The sequence below is a fragment of the Littorina saxatilis genome, linkage group LG9, assembly GCF_037325665.1.
Source record: "Littorina saxatilis isolate snail1 linkage group LG9, US_GU_Lsax_2.0, whole genome shotgun sequence".
NCBI classification, from domain to species: Eukaryota; Metazoa; Mollusca; class Gastropoda; order Littorinimorpha; family Littorinidae; genus Littorina; species Littorina saxatilis.
In genome coordinates, this window is record NC_090253.1 from 28,247,019 (window position 1) to 28,271,034 (window position 24,016).

Genomic DNA, 24,016 nt, shown 5'->3' on the forward strand with positions numbered 1-24,016 from the left:
AGATGGCGGCAAATCCAAGGGAGCGAACCGAGAAAGCACGCGAACCGGTGTCAAAAGTCGGATCGGAACCGCTGCTCGTTATTTCAACTTAGCGAAACAAAGCTTTTTTTTTTTTTTTTTTGAAAACCCGGAAAACCGGAATTTCCGGCTTCAGATTTTTTCAAAAACCGGAAATCTGGCAAAAGCCGGAAGAGTAACACCCATGACTTCAAGTGTATGTTTGTGTGTGTACGGGCTCTGAGAGAGGGAGAGAGTGTGATGTGTGAGTATATGTGCGGACACATAATGATCATGCAACGAAACTCCCACACAGCAACAGAAAGAAATGAATGCCACAAGAAGTATATCAGCTTTGCTTCTTTTAATATCTTTTTCACACCATTTTTGAATTTCCATTTTCCCCTACATGTATTTTGTACAACCAAATGAAGAGCTTTGAAACATGCATCCCATGGTGGTTTGATATGTCTTCAAACCCTGAAATAACACATACAGTCTCTTTTGTGATTAACATGAATGTCACAAAACAAAACGCCATGCACAGATACACACACTTTCTCTATGTCTCTCATACACAGCCATGAGCAGAACACACTCACATTCTCACTAAAATACATTCAAGCAAGTAAAAACATATGCACACACACAAGGACAGGGGGGGGGGGGGGGAATGAGATCTGCATGAATGTGATGCATTCATGTAGATCTCATCATAGCTGCCGACCTTCTGAAGTCAAAAGCCAGGGGTTTAGTCTTGAATATGAGCAGAGAGAAGTTGTAATATTCGGGAGATTCCCGGAAAATCCGTGAGGGTTGGCAGCTATGTCTCATCCCCCTTCCCTGCCACTTTCCCAAATCTACTTTCTCGTCCTGCGCTCAAGCACCACAGCCAAACACAAGGCCTCAGGACGGGGCCTGTGGAGGTTTGTTTGTGGCTTTCTGGCTCTTCTCCGCCTGTCGCTGTCGGTGCTGCTCAAGGTACCGTCTGAACGACGCTGCCTCCTTAGGTGCGTCATCTGGAGAAATAACAACAGATGGTTATGATTAGGCACAACTTCCTCTCTATAGTCGACCCACCCCCTAACCCCTTTATTTTTTTTATTTATTTTTTTTAAAAACCGCCCCCGTCTGGAATGATGGTTATGATTAGACACAGCTTTCTCTTTGTCAATACAGTGGAATCGCCATTCATTACCTCCTGATGTAAGACACCCCCATCTGAAGAAAAAAACATCAACAACTGATGGTTATGATTAGGCAAAAAAACAACAACAAAAAGTCTGTTTACGGTAACATAGGCCAAAAAAATAGGGTCGGTAGGTCGGGATTTTTTTTTTTAATTTCAAAAAACCATATTTTTAAGTTATTATGCAAAAAAACAGACTTTTTTTTTTTACTCCCCCCCCCCCCCCCCAAAATGCCAAAAACAAAGTCTAGGGTTGCGCGAAAAAATAGGGTCGGTCGGGATACCGTAAACAGACTATTTTTTTTTGGGGGGGGGGGGGGGGGGGGGGGGGCCTTAGACACAGCTTACTCTTTATGGGACATCCCCTTTTAAGACATCTTGATTTAAGACTTAAAGGGCAGCTGTCGGGTTGCCTGGCCTCAAAAATGCGCGGAGTCGCGTGCAAACACGCGTTTAAGAGTTTTCCGAGTTGATTCAACTAAAGACTGTTGATTTGGTCCAGAAGAAGATACTTTTATCATTAGTTTGAAACCATGAAAATTAGTGAAACTATCTGCTAGTTCTCACAATCCACAAGAAAACGAAGCAGTTGGCAGGCCGAAACGACTCATAATCCGCGAACGACAACTCTGTCAGCACAAGAAGAGACGCCGCAGCGTTAGCCTGGCAGTGACGTCATCCGAGGAACCCGATAAGGCCGCTGCGAAGTTTACAGTACAATGCAGAGTACAGCTGGGCATCTGTAATGCTGTACGCGTGATTGATTCTTGCACAAAGTAAAGTATTTGGGTGGTGGTATCTTCTCAGGACCCATGTTCCCATCTTCTCTTCTTTGATCTGACCAACTGCAACCTTCACAAGTTATTTCTGAAGTGGTTCACATGCTGTTGCTACTCCCCCAGTCCACCCGGTTAAACCATAAAGTTGCTCAACCACAGACCCTCGTGTCCCTGGTCAGCAGACACTTTACACTGAAGAAGGTCCGCTTGAGGTGTCACGCCAATTACCGTGTACGTGTGAGGTACTGAATTCAAGACAAAAACCAACTCTAGGAAAATCTAGGAAAGAGATAATGACAATACCTCTTCAGTTACTCACTCAAGTAGGTAGACTAGATACGATAAAGAGAAGAGAGACGAAGACAAAGATAAAACAGTGGATCTTGTGTGGAAAATGGGGGAGGGGGGTTCGGCCGCAAAAAAATCAAAGATGAATTTGTCAAACTCTGATTGTGATGGTTATCGTGTGTGTGTGTGTGTCCTCCGAAAGCGGCGTATGGCTGCCTAAATGGCGGGGTAAAAACGATCATACACGTAAAATTCCACTCGTACAAAAACACGAGTGTAGGTGGGAGTTTCAGCCCACGAACGCAGAAGACAGAAGAAGTGTGTGTGTGATAACACGTATGTTTGTGTGTGTGATAACATGTGTGTGTGTGTGTGTGTGTGTGTGTGTGTGATAACACGTGTGTGTGTGTGTGTGTATGTATGTGTGTGATTACATGTGTGTGTGTGGTGGGTGTGGGTGTGTGTGTGTGTGTGTTTGTGGGTGCATGTGTGTGTCTGTGTGAGTGTGTTTGTGTGTGTGTGTGTGTGTTTGTGTCCCTCGACGCGTGACATTATATGCCAATAAGTTGAACAAAAACAGGGTTCAAGTGGGAACACCTGAACAAAAGCAGGAGGGGGACAGAAGACACTTTATAAACTCAATTTTTTACTGCGAAATTTTGGCCTGGGAGAAGACACCCCATCCTAAGTTTCTCTTCACCTACCCGTGAAGTATGCTTTAGGGCTTGACTAGACAACCCGATTGCGCTCACTACACGGTATAAAGAGAGCACCGTTCAACCCGACCGATTCCTCGGCTGACGTCACCCGTCCAAGGGAAGTAATTTTCGAGTGGGCTGCATTGACTCAGCCAAGAATGCAAACTTTCTTCAATTAAAGACATTGTAGCATGTCTGAAATCTTCGGACTTGTGTTATCAAGCTGTTAAAATCACCAAGTAATTTTTAAGTATAGTTTCCGTTACATGAGAACTCATTCTGATGAACAGATTTTGAGAGCCACAACCCAACAGCTGCTCTTTAACCCCCCCCCCCCCCCCCCCCCCCCCGGTTGCCTTTTCAGATTGCCTGCTCATTACCTCTGCACATTCAACTCCATTTTAAAGGTCCTTGTCTACATTTTTATACCGAAATCGCCATTTGACCATTAAAATGCAGAGTCTATTATCTACAAATATCAACAATACACCCCCTTTCGATCAGGAAAGACGAAGCCAGTGTAGCCGTTTGAAAATTCATTGTAGTATTCCAGCGTAGTACTCATAGTAGGATATCCTTATTTGGAAAATGCCAAGCGCAAAACTCCTCTCAAATCCTGTGCATTTCGTGCGTTTAAAAAAAAAGCGTGGACAGCGCTCCAGTGTCAAACTGTTGCTGCACTTGTTTGGGCGTGGCTATAAAAGCATAGTGACATGAATTTGATTGGTCAGTATTTTTAGGCAAAGCACATGTTCTCAGCAAACAGAAAACAAAATATTGGAAGCGTGAGTCACGCTACCCAAAAATAAAAATTTTCTTACATATATTTTTTTTTCTACAACTTTTTTCCCCATGGTTCATTCATCATCTGACATAACTTTTTAGCGAAATCTAACCATAAGATTATTGAAAAAAAGCAAAAATGTAGACGACCACCTTTAAGACTTCTGCCCATTATAAGACCTCATTTTTGCATATCATGGAATGTTTTAAAGGAGGGGTTCCTCTGAATGTCAAGCTGACAAGCTATCTTGAAAGTTAGCCAGATAAAATAACAAAGGGAAGTAAGCACTCTACATAGAGAGGACCAGTCAACTGAGAGAACTGGTCCTTCAGCGTCTCAGACAATGAGATGATCTCATTTTTATTCATGTTGAAAGGGGCTTGCTCACAGACACGCACTGAGACGGAGGGCATCACAGTAATGCACACACACACAGACACACACACAGACAGACACACGCACATGATACAAACACAAGCACACGCAGAGGAACCCATGTGTACCACATCCAAACAGAACTGCTCCTGCCCTAAAAATCATAATTTTCCTATAGTTATGAAGTAAATTGCCCACAGACAGAAAATGGCTGCAGGAATGATTTATCACCCATCCTCGTCACTGACCATCATCACTGTCCCTCCTGTATTCCCCTTCATCGTCATCATCAGTCTCATCATCATCTTCAAAGTCACCAACAGGAGCGTGAAGGTAGATACTGTCCGGTTTGCTGTAGGCCAGGTCTGCACAATTTTTGAAACACAAAGGCAATGTTTTCATTCAGTTTGGTTGAACAAAATGTGCCATGTGGGGACTTTGACACACAGTGGTGAAAGGATAAGGCCTAATTTATTTTTTAATTGGACCTAAAAAAAAAACACCAAAGAACTCGACAAAACTTGACTGAGCAGACTTTACATGGAAACTAGCTATCCTTATATGACATCCGGGGGACACACCTCGCACACAAGTTTCGGACAATAAAAAGGCACATGCACCTAGACAAAAAAAAAAGAACAACAAAATCATCGGAAATTTGTGCGTGCCTAAGGATCTCCCCAAAAAGGACATAGATCTAATGCTGTTCGTTAGTCTTTTATAGCAAATCTTAGATATGTGACAACGTCTCAAAAAAAAAAGAAAAAGAAAAAAAAAAGATGTCTCTTTTTGACCCTTTCTTCAAAAGTGAAATAAATCGCTGAGGTAAAAAGTGATGCAAAGTTTGAGAAGACACCACAAAGTATAATGGCGTTACATAATAGTTCTGTCCCTACTGATGTATGTCTCCCGAGGAAATGACAAAGAGTTTTGAGAACAAAGTTTGTCTCGGTGACCAAATTTTATCAGCAGTGAATAACTCCGAAGAAGGTCACCACAGATTGTGCATGCATCGGTATCGTCTGCAGTATATCAACAATGAAGCGTCTTGTTCGTGAAAGGACACCTTCAGTGAACTGAAGACCACCCTCTATGTCAGACCCTCGTTTTCCAGATTTTCTGTTTATAAAGTCAGTAAATTTACCTTCATTTTAATGACAGAAGACACCAATTACACAAACCAAGATGTCTCTTTTAGACTCTCTCTTCCAAAGTGAGATTTCAAATGCCAACAAAATTGCATCACGCCAAAAATCTGTCACTATTCTGCATGTCTCCCGAGGAGCTGATTTTGTGTGTGTTGAGAACGGAGTTTGTCTCGGCTACTTCGCCATACCAGCAGTAAAAAGTCCCTTGTAAGGTCAGGCTGTGCATGTATCGGTATCATATCTCATTAAAGGTAATGAACTTGTCAAATCCAGGTGCACGGAGCCCCTGGGGCTTTTAGTCATACCTCAGGCAGCTATCCGTTAGAAGAACTACCAAGTTTCATTGACTTGCACCCAAAGAGTCAAGAACTGCAATTTTTTTACGAATTAATTTCGTACTCAGACCCGGCTGGTCTTGACCTATTTTTGGATCTAAATTTAGATCAGGTAGATCACCACATCATGCACAAAAAGACACGTCACTAAGCAAACTATGTCAGACGTCATCATGAGTTTGTGTAAAACAAAATGGAGGCCGGAATCCCTCAAGTTGAATCGAACTCCGACCAAACACCACGTAATAACTAGGTTAATTTATGCACTCGCGTGAACAAGAAACTGTCGAGCTTCACAGATGTCGTCGTTGGGTAGTTTTGGGTTTGTTTTACTACCATAGGAGGATTTTTGAACTGTAAATGCACTCAGCTGCAACAAAAACGCAAAACGAAGGCTGTGAGCTGCACTGTGCCTTTAAGACTCCATACCTTTTAAGACATACTTTTCTCCATTTCTTGAAGGTGTGAAAAGAGGGGGCAGTCACTGTATTGCAAACTGTACCTTTTTCAGGACCAGCCATAGCTGCTACTTTATCCCCTGGCTTGTGGTCGCTACGGAAACGCCTCATCTCTTCCTCTTGTTCTTTCTTAGCACCATCTTCTTTCTCTTGTCGCAGCTTCTCGTACATGGGTCTGTACTCTCTGTCAACAGTCCAACAAGAACACACTTAGAGAATATTACCTGGCTTGCTGTGTGATACCAGATTTACACAATTTTGTTTTCTTCAAATATTCAAATGCGAGCAAAAGCCAGACTGTAGTTTGATACAACCTCATTTACATAATATACACACGTGTGAGTATATGGTTTAGTTATGACATGGGTGGTCTTTCTCTAGTAAGTAGAGAATCACATGACTCTGCAAACACAGGTTTTTCTTCTTTTTTAATGTACAGGCACGTTTCATGATATTGAGGATTGCAGTTTCCCTCTCACACACAATATTCCAAAATAATAAATAGTCAAACAGGGGCCAAAAAACAGTTTGCACCAAGAGTTCAACTTTTTATCTATCCAAAACAGTAAAAAAAATTATATGAACATTCGTATTTCCAAGATGATTGGCGTTCCAAGACGCTATATCCTAAAACCCCCAAAACATGCTTTTACAACTTCAGTGCATAATAACTGCCCAAAGGTGCTGTTTAAAGCAACCTTTGATAATAATTTTTAACATACTCCTTGAACACATTAATAAAAACGGTTAACTTGCAAATAAAGGGACAGTATTGATCAGAACAATGGTAAGATAAAGGACGCTACTTATATTTTGTACATTTTTTATCTTTATCGTTTCCTGTAGACCTCAGAAGTTCTAACCAGCTTAAGAAATCATTCTAAAATCGAAAAACAAACATCTATACAGTTTGTACGCAAAGTAGATTGATATTTGACACAGTCACACAGACATACGTGGGCTATGGGGCAACCCTACCCCCTAAATTTGAAAACGGGGTCAATTTCTTAACTGCATGCATTCAGCAAAACAATCCCTAAAAATTTATTTTTTTCACAAATGAACTTATGACTTTAGAAAAGCATTCAAAAATGCATATATACAACGCTTTTTCTTTGGTCCCAATTCAAGGGGGTGTGCTATTCTCAGGTAACACTGTGAACGCTCAAATGAGACTTGGTCACATGTCAAAATAGTAATCCCCCCTGTTGTTCATGGTTCGTTGGTGGGATTTTTTTTTATCTGAGCCATTGGCAAGCATGAAATGTCATCAAAATTAGGAAAGACATAGTATCTCCCATTGTCTTTTGCGCGCAAACACTTCACACAGATCTCCTCTCGATCTGGCCCATCGGGGAAATGGGTTGACTTGGGGATGATCACCGCCCTGTATCTCTCCACCTTTCCATCCATGCTGACAAAGTCAGCGGTCACAAAGTCCCCAACTTGAATGTCTCACTGTGGGACAAAGAACCTGGTTTTCACGACTGGCACCACGCGGCATCCAGTGGCGTGTTGTGGGTAGACGTCCATTGATTTTGATAATAATTTTTATATTTTTAATTTTCAGACCTTGTTTTTAATCCGAATATAACATATTTATATGTTTTTGGAATCAGAAAATGATGAAGAATAAGATGAACGTACATTTAGATCGTTTTATAAAAAAATAATTTTAATTACAATTTTCAGATTTTTAATGACCAAAGTCATAAACTAATATTTACGCCACCAAGCTGAAATGCAATACCGAAGTCCGGCCTTTGTCGAAGATTGCTTGGCCAAAATTTCAATCAATTTGATTGAAAAATGAGGGTGTGACAGTGCCGCCTCAACTTTAAAAAAAAAGCCGGATATGACGTCATGAAAGACATTTATCGAAAAACTGAAAAAAACGTCTGGGGATATCATACCCAGTAACTCTCATGTCAAATTTCATAAAGATCGGTCCAGTAGTTTACTCTCAATCGCTCTACACACACACACGCACACACACACACACACACACACTCACACACACACACACACACAGACACACATACACCACGACCCTCGTCTCGATTCCCCCTCTATGTTAAACATTTAGTCAAAACTTGACTAAATGTAAAAAGAAAAAAAAATTCAAAAAAATGGGATAGCGGCGAAACGGGATTGCGCCAAAATGGGATGCGGTAGTAAAATGACGCTTGGCTTGTTAAATGTCGCCAAAATGGGACGGCGGCAAAACGGGATTGCACGTAAATGGGATATTGCGCGAATTATAAACGAAGGAGTAGGCCCTAAGTTTCTCGTACGAGATGTTTACTGGGAGTAAATATTTGGGGAGTAAAAATTTAGTTCCTTGTGAGTTCTTTTTTCGTACAAGATTTTTACTGGAAGTTTACTCCGTCCGAGTCAATTTTTCGTGGAGTAAAAATTTTGTGTTACACCGGTTCATGACCGTTGTGGTAACGAGCGCACATTGTTGTCTCTATATATTGTGTTCCTACGAATCGAAAGTACGATCGCCAAGCCAGTCTGTCATTGAAGGCAACGTTCGATATTTCCGTCTGTCAGCGTTGCCAACGTTCGACAGATTTTACTACTGTTACTCACAAACTTTCAATTTACACAATGAAATGCCAATAACATGTACACACAAGAATGGGAGACGAAGGGAAAACCTACTAGCGATTGAAATTATGCAAACGAACTCACAAATCCCTCACTTTCCGAATGCAAACGCTGCAAATCCGTATGCGTGCGTCGCTGTGCCGAACGTTGGGTTGACGAACGTTGCTGACAGACGCAACAAAACTTGATCAAAAGGCACTAAAAACGATTAAATGTTTTACTCACTGGGTATCGCATTCCTCTTTTTCTTCCTGCAGACGATATGAAGCGGTTGAAACGTCGTTTCCGATTAAAGGCTCGGTTATTTCCGTTAAAAACGAAGTTTGCCGAACGTGTGATTCAGTCTACAGACACCGGTCGGATCACAACAAAAATGTTCATTCTTTGCGATTTTGTGATACTGTTGATGATACACCTGCTTTCCAGTGAAGAACATCAATAAAATGATGTTCACAAGCAAGAATAACAGACAAAAGCACGCGATGTGTAAAATTAGGCTTTGCTTTGCAAACAAAGCACGTGGTTTTTTTTACTGACAGACACTTTCGGTGGTGATTGAAAATTTTTCCAGAAACGGTTTTATGCTCCCATTTGATATTGTTTCCCTATTTTCTCTAGTCAGAGACTAACCTTGTGTATTAATTGAATTAATAACCCCATTATCATAAGTTTTGTGTGTTATTTTTGTGTCTGTTGAATCACACTTTGAGATGGGGTCATGTGACAGAAGGAAATGGTGTCTGTCAGGATTCACACGTTCGCTTCGAAAAACGCGCTCAAATAATTGCTCAAACACAAACATTTTAGCTTTTATTTATTTTTTTGTATTGCAAATACCATACTTACTCATGCCAAGCAGAAAACATGATGAAAATCAACACAGTAAGCAAGTAATTTGAAGGCAAAGTTTACACACATCAAAGAGTCTGATTACCGTGAAACCTGCCTACAGTCTTTTCAGAGGTTTTCATTTAAAGTTCCTTACTTCCTCCCAGCATAATCAGCATAAGGAATGTGAACAAACAAATATTTTGATCCACAACATCTTCTCAACATCTGACATCCCAATGACTGGCACAAAACACAACAGAAAAAAACAGATTAAACTGTCTGCCGCCTCCCCCCCCCCCCCCCCCCCCCCCCTCACACATGCATCTGTCCTTCTCTAATCTTTGACTCCCAATCGGTAAGGCAGGAATATTCCTCATGAAAAGAGTTATGTTAAAATTACCCGGACAGCTGTAAAGCAAAATATTTAACAACACCCATACACTTACTTTTCATATTCTTCAGCCGCTTCATCAACTTTCTGGAAAAACTCATCCGTCCCTTCTCCTGTAACTGCTGACACACCCACACACTGCACACACATGTAAATACAATTAGAATGTTTGTTACAATGACAAGGCCCCAAAAATGGGGGTCAGTAGGTCCTTATTTATTTTTTGGGTTAGGAGGGATTGAATTTTGTGTTTACTTACACAGGCTCATGTAATAGTAAGGCCCCCCCGAAAATAGTCTGTTTACGGTAACATAGGCAAAAAAAATAGGGTCGGTAGGTCGGGATTTTTTTCTCTCTAAAAAAACCCATATTTTTAAGTTATTTTGCCAAAAAACAAAGATTTTTTTTTTTTTTATTTCTATTTTTTCCCAAATGCCAAAAAAAAGTCTAGGGTCGCGCGAAAAAATAGGGTCGATCGGGATACCGTAAACAGACTATTTTTTTGGTGTGCCTAACAATAATAATGAACACTTATTATTCGCCCCTACTCGCAAGAGCTCACGGTGATTTTCCATAGCAAAACCGAACGCACACACACATGATAGAATCCCCAATTTTTATTGGCAAGAAACTTTCCAGTTGTTAAGTCTGGAAAATCAAGTTTTGTTATTTCTAATAAATTTTTTTGGAAGGGTAAAAAGTAATCTGAGGTCAGGAGGGGAATGGGAAACACTGAATTTTTTCTTGGCCTTAATTTAAGCAAGGCATTCTTACAATTCCTCAAAACTAATTTGATTAAATATCTGACAATATATAACCCACATTTGCATGGACGATGTCAGAAACGCAACTACTGTACTTCTATTCTGATATCCATGCAAACACTTCGATCAGTTTGTTTTGTCTTGTTTGTTTGCTTGTTTTTTTGAATGTGTGTGGTGCTTTTGGTTTCAGGTATGTGTATTTTGGTCTGGGGATTTTCCTCAAGGAAATTTGGGCTGCAGATCCTAGAGATGGCGTGCAGTAAAGGCAGCAACGTGATGAGTTTTGACATTGCACAGGCCATGGACCCCCCCCCCCCACCCCCATTTATTTCGAAGTCTAAGAGTAAGACATTACCCTTACCCTGAGGTTTGTGTAGAATTCATCCAGAACCAAGCTCATGGACCGTGTCAGGTTGGAGACGTATGATGTTTCATGCTCCAGCGCATCTTGAAACGTCTCAAAGTCACGCATCCACTCCACAGCAAAGCTATGGCTCACAATGTCAATCTGTTGTATGAAGGAAAATTAAACATCAAATGAACGCTAATAAAAGTTTTATTTCTACCTTCATGACCACATTGAAAAATCCAAAACACAGGCTTTCCAAACTGAGGTCAATTCTAATGCTGTTCAAATTCCACAAAGCTCAGAACACATGCAAGCAAGCATCTTATCTAATAGTATTCCCATAAATTATCAAAAACAGAGACCCATGAAAAAATGCACTACATTTTGCAATCAAGCATGTCTTAAGCAAGTAAATAAGGCATGCTTCTAAGTACTCAAAATACAGGAATACAAAGATTTTCAAAATTGCAAAACTACCACAGTACAGTCCAACCTGCCCTTACGAAGCGTGTCAGCGTGAGTTCGATCCCAGGTTCGGCGGAAATTTATTTCACAGAGTCAACTTTGTGTGCAGACTCTCTTCGGTGTCCGAACCTCCCCCCGTGTACACTACATTGGGTGTGTACGTTAAAGATCCCACGATTGACAAAAGGGTCTTTCCTGGCAAAATTGCTTAGGCACAGTTAATAATTGTCTACCTATACCCGTGTGACTTGGAATAATAGGCCGTGAAAGGTAAATATGCGTCGAAATGGCTGCAATTTACTGGCCGTATAAAATGTCATCTCACACGGCATCACTGCAGAGCGCCTAGAACTGTACCCACGGAATATGCGCGATATAAGACTCATTGATTGATTGATGAAGGACCCCCAATGAGATTTCCATCTTGATAATTCAAATTTCCATTACAATACCCACTTTTGGTTGGTCCCTTAGGTGGTACAATGTAATGGTATTGACAGTATTTAAACAAACAAAGAAACACTTAGCAAAACAAATTTATTTTAAAAATAGTTCCAAGAAAAAGTAGTTTTGCATATTCATTCAGAACACTGATACAGTGAAACACCCTTTTAAAACCCAACAATTCCTCCATTTTAAGACCTTGCTTTTTCACATTTTCTGTTCATAAGCTCTGTAAAATTAACCCTATTTTAAGACCCCTCTTTTTTAAAACCCGATTTAAAAAAAAAATAAATTGAGGTCTTAAGGGGAGACACTACAGTAAAACCTGCATCTAGCGGACCCTTATTTCGGCAGACACCTTAGCATAACGGACAATTCAAGTGAGGACGGATGTATTTTACACTCAAAAACACCTTAAAAGAGCGAACACCTCAAAGGCGCGGACGCGGACACCCTTTTTTGGTCCTGATTGGGTTCGTTATTTGTCAACAACGGACAAACCCTTGAAGCAGACAGCTTTTAGCAGACGCTGGTCCGCCATCTTGGTTCTGCAAATACAATCTCGCTGGCGATGTGAACGCGCGAGAAGCTTATTTTGTAAGACAATGACAGCACTTGAAAGACGTTGATTTTTGTATGGTGCACGCTCATTGGTCGATGCCGTGAACTCACAAACAAATACACGGGTTTTTACTGTCTGTACTGTGATGCATCTTTGTCTCATCCTTCGTCTTCGTCTCATCATGCCAAAACGAAAATGTTTGACTTTAGAAGAGAGAGTCGATGTCATAAAGAAATTGGCCTGGACAAGGGGCTGTCCGTTCGAAAAGTTGCTGATGAGCTGAATTGCGGAAAAACTCAAATTTCCAACATAAAAGCTGATCGAACACAAATTCTCAGTCAGTGGGACTCCGGTGCCAGATCGACGGCAACATGTGTTAAGAGAAGAACAAGTCGCGTAAGGCGAAAATACAATATTTAGTCAAGTAGCTGTCGAACTCACAGAATGAAACTGAACGCAATGCCATTTTTCAGCAAGACCGTATACTCGTAGCATCGTCAGTCCACCGCTCATGGCAAAGGCAGTGAAATTGACAAGAAGAGCGGGGTAGTAGTTGCGCTAAGAAGGATAGCACGCTTTTCTGTACCTCTCTTTGTTTTAACTTTCTGAGCGTGTTTTTAATCCAAACATATCATATCTATATGTTTTTGGAATCAGGAACCGACAAGGAATAAGATGAAAGTGTTTTTAAATTGATTTGGACAATTTAATTTTGATAATAATTTTTATATATTTAATTTTCAGAGCTTGTTTTTAATCCGAATATAACATATTTATATGTTTTTGGAATCAGCACATAATGGAGAATAAGATAAACGTAAATTTGGATCGTTTTATAAATTGTTATTTTTTTTTACAATTTTCAGATTTCTAATGACCAAAGTCATTAATTAATTTTTAAGCCACCAAGCTGAAATGCAATACCGAAGTCCGGGCTTCGTCGAAGATTACTTGACCAAAATTTCAACCAATTTGGTTGAAAAATGAGGGCGTGACAGTGCCGCCTCAACTTTCACGAAAAGCCGGATATGACGTCATCAAAGACATTTATCAAAAAAATGAAAAAAACGTTCGGGGATTTCATACCCAGGAACTGTCATGTCAAATTTCATAAAGATCGGTCCAGTAGTTTAGTCTGAATCGCTCTACACACACACACACACAGACAGACACACACACACACACACACACGCACATACACCACAACCCTCGTTTCGATTCCCCCTCGATGTTAAAATATTTAGTCAAAACTTGACTAAATATAAAAACAACCTATGATGAGTTGAACGAAGAACTCTTCGAGTGGTTTTCAACAGCTCGATCAAAGAATCTTCCCGTGAATGGCCCATTGCTTCAGGTCGTAAGAAACCGATTGCACCTCTCTCTCTCTCTCTCTCTCTCTCTCTCTCTCTCTCTCTCTCTCTCTCTCCTCTCTCTCTCTCTCTCTCTCTCTCTCTCTCTCTCTCTCTCTCTCTCTCTCTCTCTCTCTCTCTCTCTCTCTCTCTCTCTCTCTCTCTCTCTCTCTCTCTCTCTCTTTTTCCGCAAACCCCAGTGATAAACTTACTGATTGTGGTTTTGTACATACATGTTGCAGACTATCCTTGAACTTTTTCTCTTTGTCACTTTCTGCATGACTAATGCACAGTTTGGAATTTGAAATTGTTTTTCTGAACATCAAGTTTTGGTTTTCATTTGTATTACATGTAATGAAATAAAATAAAATAACTAAACATGCATAGACACTCTATTTACATTTATATATAAACATGCACACATACATACAATAAAACCACATGTACCACTAACAAACAATCATGTAATTCATTTGGCTGTTGGTGGTTTTTTTCTCCAAAAAAATGTTAGCGCATTCATATTCATAAGAAAGGACACCTTGCTACAAAGGACAGTGGCAAGGCTCCCCAAGAGCGTCCTTTGCTCGCAGGTTTTACTGTACCATGAAAAAAGTGATTTTTTTGTTCCCTGGTCATGTTCGTTTTTCTGATTCTGGAGTTTGAACTACATAAGGTTGGGCTGTACCTTGTTCATGGCGATGAGAAAGGGCAGCTTGGTCTTGTAGAGAATGCTGCAGGCGTAGAGCATGTTGGACATGAAGGTGACAGGGCTCACGCTGCGCGACGTGTCCATCACATAAACAACCACCGTGGGGAAGGAAGAAGCCTGGAAAATGCAAGTCACAGACTGAATCATGGTTCTGGTAATCGTTTCTGCCAACACAGACATATTTATAAACAACACATCACCCCCCCCCCCCCCACCTAAAAAAAAAGGTAAAAATATAAACACACAAAACACACTGACATAAAAACTTAAACTGATGTGTGTGTGTGTGAGAGAGAGAGAGAGAGAGAGAGAGAGAGAGAGAGAGAGAGAGAGAGAGAGAGAGAGAGAGAGAGAGAGAGAGAGAGAGAGAGAGAGAGAGAGAGAGAGAGAGAGAGAGAGAGAGAGAGAATGACAATTCTTTATTTACCCAGGGTAATAAAATAAGCAGTGATCAAATGCTATTTTACATCTGGCCCTCGCCCTGAAGAGGGAATACTCTACAATGGCTGGCTAAATAATAAACAGACAAAGAAAACGATATTAAGAGAGAGAGAGAGAGAGAGAGAGAGAGAGAGAGAGAGAGAGAGAGAGAGAGAGAGAGAGAGAGAGAGAGAGAGAGAGAGAGAGAAACTATAAAGGATAAGGCAAAGGTGCTTTAAAAAGGAGAGGAAAACTAGATCAAAGTAAATAAATCATTTGCACCAGTTAACCACATCTATTAAAAAATCACGACAAAACAAACAAGAGGCGAAGCCTTCAAGGCTCACGTAAGAAATCGACAAACAGTAACACAAACTCAATCACTCCGTCACACATACACACACACACACTGTCACACACAGTAAGCATAGGTGAAACTGTGCAAGAAAGCGAGACACTGGATCTGCCAACTAGTCTCGGCTCGCTCACAATAACAATGACCGAGACTTTCAGTAATTCCTTTGCGTGACGTCTAACCCTCTTACGTCATAATGTGACGTCTTCAAATGTTAAAGTTTCTATCACACACGTCAAACACTTTTGACCGAGACGTAATCTTCTTATAAAAATGCGAGCTTTATCCATAGACTCGGAAATGTTAAAGTTTTATCACACACACACACACACACACACACACGCACAGACAGACAAAGTTTATCATCGCATAGGCTACACTTACGTGAGCCAAAAACTACAATAACAAACACAGGTTTAAACTTACCAAGGACTCTGTGATGATGGAACCTGACGCAGACCAAGTGAACACTTCAATCTGACCCGGGGTGTCCAGAATCACGTGCCTGTGTCACACAATCATTACAATCAATCAAAGCCTGACCAAAATGTCTTTTTAGGTTCCTGTTTCATAAAAGCACAGGACATTGAATAATATGGCAGCCCTGCTCTGACATTTTCATTTGTTTTGTATGCAATGTGACAATCCTCGTTCAAAGGATGAAAGTCCCTTGTTAATTTTAAATTTAATGCTTGTTATTCTGTCAGGAGATTGGTTCAGCGTAATTCTCACATATTCTTGCTGCAAAGTCATGTCTTTATTGAGACTTTGAGCGCTTAAATCCCTTTGTTTGTTAGTTCCTCGTTCATATTAAAACTGTATACAACAAACTAACTTTTTCATTGATAAACTGTTGATGATATGTTTACTTGTACATGTATGTATTTATGTAAACCATCAGTCAACCACAGATGCTCTGTCGTTGGCAAAGTCAGAGCAGTAAAACCAGCCCCGAAGTGTGTAAAAGTAGCCCTGCGTATATTATTCAATTTTGTTTTCTCACCTGCTATCTGTTGCCTTGCTTTCAATGAGTTTAATCACCTGTAATAGAGCAAAGAAGAAACATGACTTTTCATGAAACAAAACAAACAAAAACATCAATAACCGGAAAAAAAACCCAGAGGTAAAAATAAAACCACCTATAAACTCTACTATTAGTGTGAACAAAATTCTCATACACTCAGTAAAGGAAAACAAAAACTGTATAAGTTAATGTAAATATATATTTTTTGGTATCAATATCAGTTACTATACACACTAATGTTTGTCTCTGTAGCATTTTCTTCCAATATCACCATTTTCAAAGAATTACAACTTGTTGTAAAAATGTACCAAAGCAAGAATATTATTGTTCCTAGATCTTGGGTTTTGAAAGCAATTGTTGCACAAAACACATGAACACAATTTCTCTCTCTCTCTCTCTCTCTCTCTCTCTCTCTCTCTCTCTCTCTCTCTCTTCTCTCTCTCTCTCTCTCTCTCTCTCTCTCTCTCTCTCTCTCTCTCTCTCTCTCTCTCTCTCTTTCTGACCTGATCAAACCGTGTGGCAAACAAGTTGAGAGATGTTACAATTCCGCCATTTGGACCAAGCGAGTATCTGAGCTATGTTAAGGAAACTCCAATGCACACGTATAGAGCCGTATAGGCATTTTCTTCTTGTGTTCAAACTTGTATGACATTAATAATAAAATAAAACAAATCTTCAAGCAAAAAAATTATAACATTAACAAAGAAAACAAACAAAGTATTAAAAAAATAATTATAACACACATGTTCAACTAACTTATCCCAAATAAGCCAAAGTATCAAACCTGACAACCAACAACTCAACATTTTGGTTGACAAAATATTCAAGTAAAAGGATACTGTTTCATAACTTCTTTGTAATTTACTGTATCCCTGATGTCTGAAACAGAACAGAAAGATAAATCATGGAGAGTAACTTGGAAGAATTGCTGCATAAGCAAAATGTCAAGGTAAAATTCTTGTGAACTAAACAATTTAGCAAGAATAAAGGTTTAAGGCTGGTACGTCCCTGAATCAAACAAACAGACAAAAACTAGCCCTTACTCATAAGTTACCCCTGCTCTGTCCATAAGGCCCCCCCCCCCAAAAAAAAAATTGTCTGTTTCTGGTCACCCGACCGACTCTAAATTTCGGCGCCGACCCTAAACTTTATTTTTCCAAACTCAAAAATGTTTCCCATTTGTCCAAGCTCAAGATCTAAGATGTCTTAAGTCTTCTTTTCTGTTTCATCATGGAAATATCAGACCAGGTAAACAAAGAAAAACATGTCATACTCTTTCAGTCTTTCACTCTTTGTCACACTCACAGATTTGTAAATGTGTTGAGTGTCTTGTCTCTATGTATAGTGAATCCAGTCTCTTTGCGCGATTTTTAAAGTTAGTTTTATTGGTCTACATTTGGGGGAAAAAAAAAAAGAAAAAAAAATCCCTACCTACCTACCCCATTTTTTTTGGTCATGTTACCAGAAACAGACAATTTTTTGGGGGGGCCTAATCCCTAACCGACAGCGGCAGAACAAATCTTTTCATGTCAAAATAAAACACAGCAACTGTTAAAAACACTTTCAACCAAAATAGGATTTAATTGTTCTACTTCTACATTAAACTGAAGAAAATCAGGTTATGTCTGTGCTTTAATTCAAACCCTACATGCAGTTCTGAAGAAATGATACAAAGTTTACACAGAGACTGGCATACTGAGCAAAAGAAAAACAAAATCCACACAAACAAGTTATGCATCATCATGATAGAAAAAACAAGCAACATGGTCATAAGGCCAAAAAAAAATAGTCTGTTTACGGTAACCCGACCGACCCTATTTTTTTCGCGCGACCCTAGACTTTTCTTTGGCATTTGGGAAAAAAAAAATAAAAAAATCTTGGTTTTTTTGCAAAATAACGTAAAAATATGGTTTTTTGGAAAAAAAAAAAAAAATAATAAAAATCCCGACCTACCGACCCTATTTTTTGGGCCTATGTTACCTTCTTCTTCTTCTTGGCGTTCGCAGAGGTTACACAATCAGTCCAGCACTGGTGATAAATGTTGTCGTTTTCTCCAACTCCTGTCGACTGCCGTATAGTTTGGTCTGCAAGGGAGTTGGTGACGGCCACACTTCTTTTCGTTCCTCATCTAGTAAGGGACATCGCTGTAAGATGTGTTCCGCTGTTTGGTCCTCTTGACCGCAGGCACAGGTTGGTGATGGCGCCAGCTTGAACTTTCGGTTCATGTGAGCATTGAGCCTGTTGTGGCCAGTACGCAGCCTGATGAGGTTGACTTGCTGCTCTCTGGACATTGTGTGGTAGTCATCTCTGTTTGTCCTTGGCCTCATCAATGCCTTGATGATTGTCTTCTGCTCACTAAAGCTGACACTGTTTTCAGGTTGGTCTTCCACGGCTCCTTCTTTTGCCAGCTCATCTGCCCTTTCATTTCCTGGTATCCCACAGTGTGCTGGTATCCACTGGAGGACAACTCTTCTGGTTTGTCTGACCATCTGTAATGCTTTGGCCAGCTGTGGGAGTTTGTCGTTCTCTAGGGCCTGAAGGACTGAAAGGGCGTCCGAGAGGAAGACAACTTGGTAGCAAGAGTCTGCGGAGTCCTGAACGAAGGAGGCGGCCTGCATGAGAGCTTCTGCTTCTGCTTTATAGTTTGTGCAGTGTTTGCCAGTGGCAACGCTGGATGTAGCTGTATGTCCCCCAGGGAACTGGATGAGAATGCCTGCACCTCCATTGAGCACGGCGTTAGTTGCTGATCCATCGGTGTATACATGGATCCACGCCTCTTTTGGGTACTGTTCGTCGATCAGGGCTAAGGTGAGTGCCTGTCGAGCTGTGTCATTCTGATCTTCTCCTGAGGTAACATGTGGAACACTGGTGCAGATCTGGATGCCTGGTTTCTCTGTTGCCTTGGGGGTTTCCTCTTCTTCTTGAGTCAGAGGTAGAGTGTTCTGTGGAAGGACTTCCCTGTACTGTCGAGAAAGTCTCTTGCTCTCGTGTACAAAACTGCTCCGTTTAAGCCGGTTCTTGGTGAGGTTGCTCAGTCTGTGCTTCATGGGGTGGTCGGGTAGGCACTTGAGCTTCTCGGCCTGTACCATAGTCTTGGCTTCTCTTCTCTGACAGAGGGGTTGGATGGTGGTAAGCTTCTCCATTTCCTTGATGGGCGTGGATTTCATTGCACCGGTGATGAGTCGGAGGGCCTGGTTTTGCACACGGTCAAGGGTCTGCAGGTTTGTCTTGGCTGAGGTTGACCACGCTGTGGAGCCGTACTCGAGGTGGGGTCTGATTGTTCCCTGGTATACTGTCTTCAGTATCTTCTCGTTCGCTCCCCAGGTGGTACCTGCCAGCTTCCTGAGTATGGCTAGCTTGCGCCGGGCCTTCGTCTCTGCCTGTGCAATGTGTGGTTTCCAGGTCTGCCGTCTATCAAAGGTGACACCAAGGTACGTTGCTTCTTCATCCTCTCTCAGAGGAGTTCCACCAAGCCTAATGGTTCCGGCTTTCTGCTTTGGCGACAGTGTGAATAGGGTGGTGGAGGATTTCTCCTTGTTGATGGAGACGCACCAATCTTCTGCCCATGCGTTCAGCCTATCTGCCGCTTGCTGCATTCTGTAGGTGGCAGTACTTGCGTGCTCCTCCTTGCACCAGATCACAAGGTCGTCTGCGTAGAGAGCAGCTTTGATCCCCTTGGGCATCTCAGACACCAGATCGTCGATGAAGAGAAGGAAGAGTGTGGGGGAGAGGACTCCGCCCTGAGGGACGCCATGACGAAGGAGGAACTTCTTGCTTTTGGTCTGGTCGACGTTAACTCTTGCCCTGCGGTTATAGAGGTAAGAGCGAATCCACTGGTACATGTTGCTGGACACGCCTTTCCTCAGCAGTTTTACAAGGAGTCCATCTTTCCAGACCTTGTCAAAGGCCTTCTGAAGATCTATCCAGGTGACGAAGACCAGCTTCTGTTCCTGAAAGGCATCTTCAACTTCTTGCGCTAGGTAAGTGACCTGATCTTCAGTGCTGCGGAACTGTCGGAATCCAGCTTGTTCAGGGGCGAGGAGGTTCCTGGATTCCAGGTACCACCTGAGGCGCTCGTTCACAATTCTCTCCAAGGTCTTCACAACACAGCTGGTGAGGCTGATTGGGCGATAGCTGGTGGCCTTCTTTGGATCCTTCCCTTTTTTTAAGATGGGGATCATGATCGCTTCTCGCCAGAGTTGTGGTAGCGATCCTTCTTGCCAGCTGCTGTTGAAGACCTCGAGTAGCTTGTTCTCTGCTGCACTACCAAGGTGGGTTAGCATCTCGTTGGTGATGCCGTCTGGGCCAGGGGACTTCTTTGCCTTTGACTTTTTCAGAGCTGAGTGCAGCTCGTGGAGTGTGAGTGGTTGACTCATGGCGTCCACTGTCGACTGTCTGGCAGGTCTCTCTCTTTTCTCTCTTCTTGCTTCTCTCTGTTTCTCGGGGCTAACATGGAGGTTGCTCTCAGCTGCATAGCTTTCAGCAAATTGGTTGGCAGCATGCTTTCCAGTTAGCACCTTCCCGTTCTCTTCTAATGTGATCTTTCCTCTGCTGGTGTTCTCATCATTCAACTGCTTGGTGAGCCTCCAGAGCTTTCTGCCATCCTTCTCAAGGTTCAGAGAGCTTGTTTTCTCTTGCCAGCTTCTCCGTCTTGCCTGTAGCTTCTTTTTGAGAAATTTGGCTTTGGCTTCCTGGAGGCGGATGTTGTTGTTTTGTGACGGGTTGACTTCTGCTTCCCTTCTGGCGTCTGCCAGATCATCATCCAGTTCCTGCAATTCATTGCTCCAGTAGGGCTTATAGTCTCTCCTGGCACCCCTGGGAATGGACTCACGCGCTGCTCTGAGGATGCTCATGTTGAAGTCCTTCGCCACCATGTTGATGTCTCGACCCTCGACTCTGATGTCTTTGGTGAGTTCGCTGGTGCGGTGTCTAAAGAGGAACCAGTTCGCTCTTTTGTAGTTCCACCGTGGGAAGGAAGCTTCAGTGCAGGACTCCATGCCCAGGGTCAAAAAGACTGGCCGATGGTCACTTCCACCTAGCTGTTCTCCGACCTCTCTGCTGGTTAGCTGGTGCATGTCTTCCGTGCAGAAGGCTAGGTCAGGAGTTGATGTAGTGTGCCATCTTCTGGAGTAGAATGTAGGGCAGTCAAAGGGACTGTTCAAAAGGATGAGACCTTTGTCGTCCTGCCAGTTCTCCACCTCTTCTCCTCTCCGATCCAGGTGGTCATATCCCCAACTCTGTGAATGACTGTTGAAGTCACCCACCACGATGAAGTTGGAGGCCTTTGCGGGGATCGTGTCAAGGGCGAGGTGTCTATCATTGGGGCAGTAGAAGTTGACAAGATGGAATTCTGATGTCTTCGTCTGGATTCGAATCACCTGATATTCGGAGTCCTCCATGTGCGTTTCTATCAAACAGGCATTGATGTTGTTCCTGATGAGGGTCAGGATTCCTCCTTTGCTTCGGTCTGTTCTGTCGGACCTAAGGCATTGGTAGCCTCTCACTTTGAAGGACTTTTGTGGTGTCAGGTGCGTCTCCTGAATACAGCAGATGTTGATGTTCTTCTCATGCAGGATATGCTCCAACTCTGTCTTCTTGTTCAGGATACTTTCTGCGTTCCAGTGCATGACCTGAAAAGGTCGCTGCTGACTGGGTTTCTTCCTGGTTGTGGTGGTGCCAGTCACTTTCCTCCCGCGTCCCCTGGCGTGACAAGACGGACGGGAGGGACCTCCAGTAGTTGGGGCTGGGTCCCTTTGAGGCATGGGACCCGACGCTGCTCCACCCTGGGGGGTCCTCAATGGGCGAGCGCCATTTCCATCTGTGCTGGTTGATTGTGTCATCATTTGCGTAAGTGCGTGTACCCGTGGTTTGTTAGAATGCGCCGTGCGGCCCGGGTCCTCCGTCTTCAGCATTCGGGGTTTTCTGTCGGGGTTACCTCACCCTTAGCTCATGGCCCGTACGTCCTACCCTGAGAGCACAGGGGGGAGGATTTGCCGGGATCCCACCCGGAGCCAGTTTGGTCCGCGGCCGCAAGCGGCTGATCTCCATATCTGAAGACCGTTCCCCTATCCGCCACCCGGGGACGCGCTGGGTTGGGGGTGGTCGCCCCACTGAAAATCCCACACTGGGTTAAGAAAGATCAGCCTGTCCCAGGGCCTATGTTACCGTAAACAGACCTATTTTTTTTGGCCTAATTTATATTATACCTATAGACTGTTATACTTATAGGTACATGTACTCAAAAACAGTTCTCACCAATATTGGCTGGATATGGAACATTCATCACAGCAGGGTCCAGATTCAGGACGTATGGTGGAGTCTTCTTTGCGTGCAGATGAGCTGTTATCCGCTGTAAAAAGCAAGTCTTATTCAATAATGATACCACTTACCAGTGAAAAAAACAACTAACGTTTAATAAAACTGAGTTTTACACTGCAATGAAAGTGATGCTGACTATCTTGCGATTCATTGTTCAACTACTTTTTCCTGTCACAGCTGTGTCAGCTAGTGTACTCAATACTCAGGCTTACTCTTTTGGCAGTAACTCACTAATTGACAGGTGTTTACTTTTCGTTTTTTTAACCATCTTAACAACAGAGCCCGTCTCAGTCTAATAAAATGATGGACACAACCCAAAATACACATGACATAACATAACAATTAACATCTTCCCCTGTTAGGCGGCCACTAACATGGTATCGATTATTCTGTCACAAGTATTTTGTCTACATAACATAAACGGCGTATGGGCTGTGTCTGCCTTCGGTAATGTTGAACTTTAGTGTGTTACATTCATAGCTCATAATTCAGAGGCATTTAAGCCTCCAAATTTGTAGAACCCGCACTTGTAATCATAACAAGTCATTTTAGATCCCTTTGAACTTGAAGTCACGGAATGAACTCCGATGAACTGTACGAAAGCATTTTGTTCACTTGCGTCGAAGAAGAAATTATCCATATGAGCGGACTTTATCGTGTCAATGATGTCCCTTGGTTGACAACGTACGCCATTTTATTTTTAGCGGCTCTTTCGTCGATCAAACAACCAAATTAATTAAATATGCTTAAGTTTGGAGCTCAATCCCTCAATTAATTTCACGACAAATGTTCTTTGGTTTGATTACAGGGACTTGTATCAAAAATTAGTAAAGAATGCCACTGGATTCTGAGCTATGAATTTAACACATTAAAGTTCATGATTACCCTGCCTTCAGTCTGATAAGTTGTAATTGTATGAATTAATATAATTAGGCCTACTTGAAATATTATTGTTCTTGTTTTGTGAATGAGTACATAATACAGGATCGCAAATAAATTCTGCACTGTAATGAAACTGGGCTCCTTCTCCTTCGAGGATGATATCCCTGATTGTTACTGAAAGTGAAAGTGAGAGAGAGAGAAAAGAGAGCTCGAGAAGAGAGAGAGAGAGAGAGAGAACTTGTATCGGAGACCTGCACAAAAGTTGTTTTTCCTGACCCCGCCATGCCGAGAACTATAACACATATTGGTTTCTGTTGTTTGGGTGGTTGAGGGCCATCACCAGGTGCCGGATTATTTGTCTCCGCCGTGAGATTCTGGCTGTCCTCAGTACTTTTCATTTGCTCATTTTCGCACGGCATTGCTTCCGCCATCTTGACGTGAGTTTTATTAGAAGCCGTCAATTCGGATTTCTTCAAAGTCAGTAAA

General features: G+C 42.0%; 1 protein-coding gene across 1 annotated transcript; it reads right to left on the minus strand.

The window, feature by feature from the left end:
• Window positions 1-346: 346 nt before the first annotated feature.
• On the minus strand, window positions 347-23,986 carry LOC138975784 (GPN-loop GTPase 1-like). Its single transcript, XM_070348537.1, has 12 exons — window positions 23,782-23,986; window positions 22,586-22,679; window positions 17,170-17,209; window positions 16,834-16,900; window positions 16,310-16,347; window positions 15,733-15,811; window positions 14,508-14,648; window positions 11,012-11,158; window positions 9,942-10,024; window positions 6,096-6,235; window positions 4,359-4,475; window positions 347-1,016 (listed from the first exon to the last, which is right to left on the minus strand). The coding sequence occupies exons 1-12, from the start codon at window positions 23,959-23,961 to the stop codon at window positions 904-906; spliced, it is 1,239 nt and encodes a 412-aa protein (XP_070204638.1). The 5' UTR covers window positions 23,962-23,986; the 3' UTR covers window positions 347-903.
• Between the last annotated feature and the right edge of the window lie 30 nt (window positions 23,987-24,016).

Coding starts and splice junctions, on each gene's coding strand:
- LOC138975784 (XM_070348537.1), bottom strand. CDS start 23,961: ATGGCGGAAGCAATGCCGTGCGAAAATGAGCAAATGAAAAGTACTGAG. Junction 17,210..22,585: donor TCCATATCCAGCCAATATTG/GTGAGAACTGTT, acceptor GTTCTGTTTCAG/ACATCAGGGATACAGTAAAT. Junction 11,159..14,507: donor TTCTCATCGCCATGAACAAG/GTACAGCCCAAC, acceptor TTCATACAACAG/ATTGACATTGTGAGCCATAG.